We start from the raw sequence: 10,182 nt of genomic DNA on the forward strand, positions 1-10,182 counted from the left end.
TCTCTTTCTCGGCGAGCACTCACTCCATGAAAGAGCATTCTCTGTCGCTTTCGCATTTATTTAGTCGGAAAAGCAGAGCGGCGGCGGCAGCGGCAATTTTTATCTGGCTGAAATGTGTGGAGCTGCTGCTGCTGGGGCGGTTTTTCCGACCGCGCCCTAGATATGCCATCGCAGGATGGCCGTCATTTTTCAATTCTTAACCCAACAACACACGACTGTGCCAAAATACCACCACCGTGCAGCACACCAGCAGCAGCAGCGGCACCACCCCCGTAAATGTACTTAGCGAGAAAACTTTGTGCCAAAATGCGCTCAGCAGGCAAGCGAATTCTCATCCATCCCTGTCGCGAGCAGCAAAGCTGGAAAATAAATTTCCCGCCGTGAAAGGAAAGTAGAACCAGATGCACACGCTATATTATGCTTTGTAGGTTTAAAATATGAACTGTTTGAGGCGCAAACTGTGAATAATATCAAAACAGATCAGCGATGGGTAATTTTTTGAAGCTAATTTGCTAAAATTTTACTCAAATTAATTGCAAAAAATTATTTAAGGAGTATGTTATTTCAAAAGTACTTTATTATAATATATTTTTAAGCTACAATGTGTATTAAACCATTTGAAAGCCACATTCATTTTATGAGTGATTTAGTTTTTTTTTTTTTTTTTTTTACTTTTTAAAACTCTTAAATCTTTTAATGAAATCATAGTTTTGGTAGGAATTTCATGATGTTTTTAATTTAATAATTGGTTCATGCCTCCTGTGATGGACATCAGGTTTCAAATGGGATAGTTGCATTGCTTGAGCTCTCTCTCCTGCTTCCATTTTTAATTATTAATTTTCTAATATATCCAAATTTATGCTGAAAAAAATTATGATTAATCTCATATTTCTTAAATATAGCATCTGATCAACAGTTATTAAGTTGATGATATAAAGCAGAAAAACAATGAATGTAGCATTTCCGTCATCCCCAATTTAGTTTTTTTTCCCAGATCTTGTTTCTCCCTTGAAATAGGTGTGGGCAGTCGGCTCACTGTTCCCCCGGCAGAGAATTCCCCGGTTGAACTTTCCAATCTAAAAGCTCTCCCGGGACCGATTTCGAACAATCATTTTTCCTGCTTTTCGCCGCTGCACACACGGAAACGCGCGTCTTTCCGTTTTATCAGCGCAGCCTGACCCGCAGCTATTTTTCTTTTGCTCGGACGCGCGCGTCTGCCGAATGAGTAATGCGAAATTTATTGAAATAAAAGCGGCGGCCGGTCTCTTTGGAAAACGAGGTGCTTTCCCAGGGGTGCACTGATGTTCTCTCGTTTTTTTCTTCTGCTGGCCGCCATTCAATATCGGCGCCGAATCTTAAATGCCACATAAAAAGTGCATTTATATCTGGGTGGACCGGCGCAATAATGGACTGCGCGGTAAATAATAAAAATCGACGCTTTTACAGCCCATAAAAAACGTAAAATGAGAAACGACTTCCAGAGTTTTCCTCCAAAAAGAAAGAATAAGAAAGTGGCTCTTGCGACAAGCACTTCGGTGCGAAATTTATTCACTGAATAAAAAGATGAATTTTTTGCTGCCACAAGAGTCGTTTCTAATTTTCTATCCGGCCGAGGGGCGCTGAAGAAAATGATTTGAATTTAAAATGGGCCGACGTGAGTGTCGCGAAGTCTGATTATGCGGAGTGAGTGAGCGCGGGCGAAGCCCAAAGTTCAAACGCAAAGTCTGACAATGGAGATGAGTCGCTCCTCTCTTTTGTGTAATAATAATACTGTCTCTCGGCTGCCAATATCACGCAGCAGCCGGCAATATCATCAATTTGCAATGGAGAGAGATTATCTAGACATCTGCATGGTAATAGAGAGAACGCGCCGAATCATAATATGTACATATAGAACGTCCTGATGCGACACACACACAGGACTGTTCCCGGCGCTCGCCAGCAAGGCTTTTGCAGAGTGCTTCGATTAGATTAGATTTTCCCGGCAGTGAATTATAAACTGTCTGTGACCGTCAGCCCTGTCAGGAAAGGGGATTTGCGAGACATTATTGACTTACCAATCACAATATTCTGCATAATTGAAGAATATAGTATTAATCCTAGACTATTCTTTAACATTGTATGAATTATTTGTTCAGAAATTTTTTACATAGTAAATTAATCTCTGATGTTATAAGTAAAAAAAATAATGAAAAATATGAAAAAATTTAACTTTCGGTGAAAAAATGTGAGATATTTATATTTGTTTCCGCTGGGTCTGGGAAATAAAATTTTCAAACCTCTTATCACGGTTCCATTTAATTTTTGAACCTGTGAAGGTATGGGGGAGCTTATCAGTTTTTTTTTTTTTATCAAAAGCCACTGTTGGAAAGCTGTTTTTCCCCCGGACAGTTCAAGTAATTATGTGGCGCAGAATGTGGCGGTGGCCGTTGTTGATCGGTGCGACGCTGCTGCTAATTGCGCGCAAGCGACCTTCGTGCCCTGAGGAAGGTCTGCAGCTGCGTGACCTGACGCCGCTGTTGCATGACTCGGCCACCTTCCGCCGCATTTTCGGTCCCAGGACGATTTTCTTCGTTGAGACGTCAGGTCGCGCCGTTTTAAGTCCTCGCCAGGTGTGCACACTTGAATCGTTCGCCCGCCTCAACCCTGAGTTCAACCTGCTGATGGTTTTCTTAAAACCGGCCGTGCGATTCCGTGAGCAGGAAAACGAAGCCCTGGCCGCTGTTCTTCCCCACCACACAAACATCCACCTCACCACCATAGACGCCAAGACGGCAATGGATACGTCAGGGTTCCCTGAGATGCACCACCTGGTCAGTAAAATTCTTGGAAATAACTGCTAAATTCAGGTCGACTCTCAGATAGGGAAGAAAAAGAGAATATTTTTTGTATGCAATTTTTTATCCTACCCTGCTGTACCCTTTGCCAGGTTGCATTGTATGAGCACCATCAAATAGTAGAATATTTAGCTTTAATGATATTTTAGCTAACAATAAGATATCTTGAAAGAGGTAAAACAATAAATTTTGAATTTTACTATAATTTAAACAATTACAAATTCTTGGTGGCTAAACTGAAAGTAAACTAACTGAAGATACCTTTGATTTGAGGTTAAGTTAATTAAATTTCCTTTTTTTTATTGATTTAAGTAAGATTGAAGCCTAAAATAATTTAAATAATAATAAATTATAAAATGCAGGTTCAATAGCGTTACAAAGTTTTTACTCTAAAATGTTTTCCAAGAGTTCAAACATCGATTAAATTGATTTTTTTTACCTTTTGATTATTAAAATTTCAAAATTATGGTGTGTCTAAACCAGTAAGTAAACTAATTAAAGATATTTTTTGATGAAATAAAATCCAGCTTCCTCGGTGAAGATAAGCAACTTTATTGTTTCTGCATATGATACAGAAAATCCCTGCTCTACTAGTTTCGGTGCTTGGAAATTAAAATTTAATTAATTCCAATATTTTGTATAAAAAAATGGAGTAGAAAAATTGTTATTTATTTTTAAAATTTTTTGAATTAATACTTTTTGCATAATTCTTAATTTTACAAAATGCAAATTTGTTAGTGTCAGCTTATTTCATTTCAACAGCTCATGAATTAGGGTCGCAACCCGCAACCGAAACTAGTAGAGCAGGGATTTTCTGTACCATGCTGAAACAATTAAGTTGCTCATCTTCACGGAGGAAGCTTTTTAAAGTGACTTTTCAATCTAAGCTGAAGGGGACTTTGGAGTATATATGTATATTTTTTCAGGAATTTTTCCTGTTGCTAGTCAATGAGATTTTAAAAAAATGACCGCAGGTATCGCAGAGCGGCGACTACCTTCGCCACCTGAGTAACTGCGTGCGCCTGGTGCTCATTTGGAGGTTCGGGGGCGCCTACCTGGACCTTGACGTCATCAGCTTCAAGTCCCTGTCACCTGAGCTGCTGCAAAATCCAAACCTGGTGGCGCCTATGAACTCAGAAAGACTCAATAATGCCTTCCTGCAGTTCCGGCAGGGTCATCCTTTGGTCGAAGGGTTCATCAAGCGACTAAGGGTGACCTACAACGTGTCTCAAAGGTCAGAAGCGTCTCGATCCCTGGAGCAGGTGCTGCTTAATGCGTCCGGTCTCAGTGCGGTGCATCAGCTGATCACTCAGGGCCACGTTAGGGACGTCGTCCTGCCAGACTTCAGGTTGATCAGCTCCGCCCACCCTAGGGACTTTGGCCTCTTCTTCCACCCCACCAGAGGGCACGAACTGCTGCCCCAAATCGCCGCCAGCAAGGCCATCCACCTGTACAGCTACAAGAGCCACGGCATGCTCACCCCTCTCGAATCGTCCTCCATCATCGCCAATCTCTCCCGCCGCGTCTGTCCCAGGGCCTTCTGGAGCTGTTCAAACTTTTTCTATTAGTGAGCAATCAAAGATAATTAATGCTTATCAATGCATTGGATCAGTCATTTAGAAAATTTATAGTTGAACCCATAAAATCAAAATAAAAAAAATTGTTAGAATTATATGATTTAAAGTTAATGAAGAACTAAGATATTTTTTCTCAACTTTTGTTTTTGTTAATTAAAAAATGATTGCAATTAATTCATATTATTTTATGGTATTTCCATATCTTTCTAAATGCAGCAATACTAACATCACTTCTCTCTGGTACTTTAAAACTGACACAGCGTTAATGGAATTGTCCCACGTAGAGCTGGCGAAAATTAGATGGCATGTATACTGACTTACAACATTGTGAGCAGGCGGTTGCGACTCGATTTTATGTCTCTGACATTCCATCCCAGGCAGCCAAAGAAAGGGTTGCGTGTGTGTGATGCATGCGAACGTACCTTCGAGCGCGGTTATTGCGCCTGATATGCAATTAGACCTCCTTTTAAGTGCTATTTCATATGTCGTGCAGATGTGCTTGTTCGCTTTGATCTCGACTGATTGGAATTTTCGCTCGCCCTCTCACTGCGACAATCGAATCTGTGCGCGCGTGTTATTTGGCAGACGAATTTGTAGCAGCTAAGATCGATGAGCGGGATCATAAAAAATACAAGGATCTTCGTATTTTTAATATAATTGAATGATATTACCTGAAAATGGACATATTTTAATGCAAATTAATTGAAATTTAACTAAAACTTTAACATAATTTTAAATAATTACCATCAGCAAACAGTTGAGAATCTCAAGAAGATGCAAAACTAGTAACTAGAAATTAATACATAAATAAAAATCCTCTCCGAACTTTGGCGTACTGAAAATCTGGCCAGCGGCAAAAGAGTTGAAATCGGTTATTGCGCAGACACTTTTCGCGCGCACGATTTTCGCTAATAAAACGGGCAGACCAATAAATTAGTCTGGTAACTTGGTAAGTAAAGCGTAAGGAAAAAGTGTAGCTCGTCGCGGGGTGGAATCTAAAAAATCTGCTAATTAAAAAGTATTCGGCGAAAGAGCGGCGGTGGCGGCTCCGGAGGGAGTTTATTAAAAAGAGTGCCCTGAGGAATTTTTCGGCAGCCAGTGCGGAGAAGCGCGAGTTAATTAATCAATCGATTCAACTCTCGGCGGCCATAATTCGCTCTCGGTACATTAATTAAACGCATTGTTGGCGCAAATGAAACAATCGTGCGGCGCCGCACAAAGAGGATCTGAAACACAAAGAGCCGCGCGCCTTTTTGTTAATTATTGTTGAGAGGGAGATGATTCCGCCCCACCTTTGGCGGTCAGAAAACTTGATTTGTTTTCATTCTTCAAACGGGCTCTGATTGATCTTTGAAGTGCCGCAGCCGAAGCTTCGTATAGCAATAAAATCATTGACTTTAATTCTGCTCCTGGTTAAAATAAGGATTTAAGACCTTTTTCAAAGGCAATAAATTTTTTTTAAACCGTTATTGATTCAGATTAAAAAAAAACTGTAGTTTTTTTTTTTAAATTCAATTTTTTTACGGAAATCAAATAAAATGCAGGAAAGATTCACAATTTTTAAAGAAGATAAATCTATAAATTTAAAGTTTAGACATAACCCAAGAAGCAAAATAAAAAATAGTATACTGCGGATAGCAAGTTCCTAGTATTTTATAAAAATGAAAATTGTAACGTTAATATGGAAGTAAGAAGAATTTTCATTAAAGATAGGCTAAAAAAAAATGTCATTATGATTATTTTTTGTTCCTAAAAATTGTATCCAAAAGTTTAGGCGCAAGTTCTTAATCTTGACACGTTTTGGTGCGCGAAGAATTTCACAGTTGAGTGATTTCGCAGGCAGGCGCTGAGTGCTCAGGGACACTGGACTCATTAAAAATGTTGCAACATCAAAGCAATTAAAAGTGCAGAGGGTGCTTAGCGAGAGAGAAGGCACCGGAAGGGGTGAGAAGAGTCCACCCCCGGCGCTCCTCTCTCACTCTTCGGGTGGAAAAAAAAGTAGAAGGCGAGCGGCGGCAATTAAGTGAGTGGCGAGATTTTCTCTGCACTGCACACAACTCATTAACAATTACTGCATTAATGAAGCGCCGGGCGCAATCTGCAACTTTTTTATGGTGTGTTTGCTCATTTGCAGGCTGGGCTGGAAAAAAATAATGTGCACATGGAGTGAGGGAGCTGGTGATAATTAATAAATAACAAAGGTGCACTGGTAAAATTTTTATAGCGGAAGGGTTGCCAGTTTTTGTTTGGGTTAACAATTATTTATTTTTGTATATATACACAATTGCGTAGGTGAAATATTTTATTTGCAGATATTTTAGATACTAAAATTGGAACTTTTTTTTGTATATTATCAGTTTTCATGCTTTCACAATAATGATTTTCATAAAAATTGTGAAATAAAATCTGACCTTCTTAGGATTTGTCAATTAATAGGCTTTTTAATGTTTTACTGCCATATTTAGTTAAAAATTTACAAAAAACTAATTAAATCAGGATTCTTGCTTCAAATTTAGCCTCTGTAATTTCATAGCCGGATATATTCGTCTCCTGCCGTTTTGCTTTGGTGTGAATTACTGGCAACAAGTTTGAACGCGGTGCTCAAATTGGCGATGAAATCATCATCAGAGGGTGGGTTGATCTCTCATGAATGGAACCGCAATAGACACTCTCTCACGCGAGAGTTCTGGCCAATTTAACTGTCCATTTGTGGGGGTGCGGCTGCGGCGGAATTAATTAGCGCGTCCGGCACTCACTCGGTGCCAATAATCGGAATGTTTTGATTGCCTCTCAGCTGCTGGTCGGGACAAGGTGAATTAGCGGCCAACACAGCGTGGCCGCATACATATTTATGACAAATGCGCTCGCACTTCAAAGGGAATCGCCGATCACAAATTCACTTGTGTGTGTGTTTGCATTTAACGGCTGCTAAATGCTCTAGCTAATTGCTGAATTAGCCGCAAATGGCTCGTTCTCTCTGTCACAGTTGCCGCACCAAAAGGGAGAGTGGAAGTGCTGATAAAAAATTTTAACACTTAAAAAAAACCTAATTGCTTTTTAAAAATTTCACTAACTCGCTAGAGCAACGCAGAGAGTGCTACATATTTTGAGCGCTTTTTAAATTATTTAAAATTTGAAAATAATTTTGTAGTCTCACTAATAAATAAAAATATATCCTATAATTAAAGAAAAAAACACAATAATCCCAGAATTTTAATAACACAACAAAAATTAAGCTGAAATAAAATAAATTTTGAGAAAAATCACTTCCTCAGTGCATGCGATTTCAATAAGTTCCAATTACGTTGTATAGACTAATTTTATGAAATTGAAACTAAAAATTTATGGTGGCCCAAAAGCCTGGTTAGACTCCAGTCATTAGATAATGCAACAGAAAAAATTATTTCATCAAAAATATCGAAATTGATATTAAATATTCTCATTTTTGAAGAATTTAGAGACGAATGAAAAAAATTATTGTTCGGCATTTTGCTTTCCGTGCAGAGAGGGTTGGAAATGATATTTGTTGGGCAGAGTCAAACATAGAAACGTGAGCGTTTGATAGGCCGAACACAAAGAAACGTTCTCCGCAGGAGACAATCATCCTCTCTGAAGCTCTCGGCGTGCTTAATTTATTGTTATTATTAAGCACGTTCTCTTTTTTATTTCTCTTTGTGTGCTCGCGGCGGCGGCGGAGCCTTTTGCTCCGACCAATGGCATCTGTGCCGAGTTTCGTTCATCAGTTTTTTTGCCACGCACGGAAAATTACATTCGGAATGAGAAGGCCGGCCCTCTCTGTATGAACACGCACGGCTTGTTATTATTCGAATCAGAAATTTTCATCACGTATGATCGTTTTTGTAATTGGTAATATGGCTGCAGCTTTTCGGCCGAGGAGAAACTATAATAATATGCCTGACTGCCGAGAGAGGAAACCAATCACAGTAGCGCCCAAAATCGTCTCTCTCCATTCCATTCTTTTCGTTTAATAATCATCTCCGACTCTCGATTCTCATAACCTTGGGACCAAAGGCGGATAATGATTTTTCGTTACGTTAATATACACGGACGCGCCGCCGACCTTTCCAATAATATACACAATGCACGCTTGGTCCGAAAATTTCTTGAGGCCGTCGAGATCCGAAGATTCAAAATGATGTCAAATTGAAGAAAAAACAAGTTAACAAATAAAGCAATAATAAATTGTTTATTTATTTAAATTTATTGTGTTATTTTCATATTTACCTTTTAAAATAATAAATAAATTTTGTCTTTTTTTAATACAATTATTATTATTTTCAAGATCTGTCTCCACTCTCTAGTATTGATCATTGGGGTTTTTTCAAAAAGTATAATTCTAAAATGTTATCTAGATTTTGATTTCATTTATGTATTTATTTATTTAACACTTTAACACTCAGTTAGGGGATGTAATTTGTTTACAAATTTGATACTAAACTCAAGAGCAATATTTATTTAATGCTAATTTCATTGGTGAAAAAGTGTTTTTAAATGGCGGATTTGGCGGAAAACAAAAGTGATGCTTTTCGTTAACATAGATTTTTATTCATTCAGTTAAGATGTTTTTTTAGATTAATAAGCTAAAATATTATCTATTTGTTGAACTTGTTGGTCAGTAAAATTTGAAGCAATAAGCAATTTAAATTTTTCTTTTCTATCTCGATTTTTAATTTCCACGCTCCACACATTTATTAATATTTTTTTTCCGATAACTTCATGTATTATGCTATTCTATGAACCAATTCTTGGGGAATTTAAATTGTTAACGCCATACTTTAGGATAGAATGACAAGTATATGAAAAGCATGTTTGCTGGTTGCATAATCAGGCTTTGATAGTTTCATAATAATTATGCTGCCCAATGCAACCTATGCAAATCTCAAATAGAGCGCACACTGATAATACACATTCGGCCATTGTTTCACTCGCGCCGCGATAATGAGATTTCCGTGTACAGCGCGGCACAATGGACCGCGGGAATTAATTTCTGCAAGAAGTAAAAACTCTTCATTGATCGGCGGGCGAGCGGAGCACACACATTATGATTGCCCATTATAGTTATTAGCGATGCCGGCGAGACGCAGGAAAAGAAAGGCTGGTTGGTTTTCTGATGTGAGCCGAGGAAAATTCAAAATTTATTCAGCCGAGAGGCAATTTAACGCTCATTTTCTCGATTGCCGAACACCGCGCGAAGAAGCGCAACAGTCTGTTTTGTGCCATTCAATGAATTTTCACGTCCAAGGTCATGCATGTTATATTTGAGTGAAGATCAATCAATTCTTTGGATTTTTTGTGTCCCTCTAGATTTAATGATTTCTTTTAAAATTACTTTCGGACCTCCATTACTATGCTTGCCCATCCCTGTTTTTCATCCTTTGGGGAGCCTCCGCGGAAGCAAATCAAATCAAGTGTAATTATAATGGCAGATCAATTTTTATGATTCAACACAGAGATAATAACAAAATTACTTATACAAAGAGGAGAGCCCAAGAGAGAGAGACAACCCAACCGGTTGAAGCCATTAAATTGTGCTGCTTGAATTAAAGATTTAAATTTAATAACATGTCTCGGTGGCAGAACGAAATCGTCTTCTCTCACTGTATTTTCTATATAATAAATAATTTCCCTGCCCGAGCGTCGAACAGACGGAATCATCGCATTCCATTCTCAAGAAGCAGCAGCCTGCGTGAAAAAGGTGCTCATCAGAATGAAATTAGACATTGAATGCACTAACAGTTTTTCCCATA

General features: G+C 38.6%; 1 protein-coding gene across 1 annotated transcript; it reads left to right on the forward strand.

Annotated features, from left to right (window-relative positions):
- The first annotated feature begins 2,414 nt into the window (after window positions 1-2,414).
- On the forward strand, window positions 2,415-4,405 carry LOC132196335 (lactosylceramide 4-alpha-galactosyltransferase-like). The gene is made up of 2 exons (XM_059618899.1): window positions 2,415-2,813; window positions 3,812-4,405. The coding sequence occupies exons 1-2, from the start codon at window positions 2,415-2,417 to the stop codon at window positions 4,403-4,405; spliced, it is 993 nt and encodes a 330-aa protein (XP_059474882.1).
- The last annotated feature ends 5,777 nt before the right edge of the window (window positions 4,406-10,182 follow it).

The sequence above is a fragment of the Neocloeon triangulifer genome, unplaced genomic scaffold, assembly GCF_031216515.1.
Source record: "Neocloeon triangulifer isolate White Clay Creek 2 clone unplaced genomic scaffold, ASM3121651v1 ptg000012l, whole genome shotgun sequence".
Lineage (NCBI taxonomy): Eukaryota > Metazoa > Arthropoda > Insecta > Ephemeroptera > Baetidae > Neocloeon > Neocloeon triangulifer.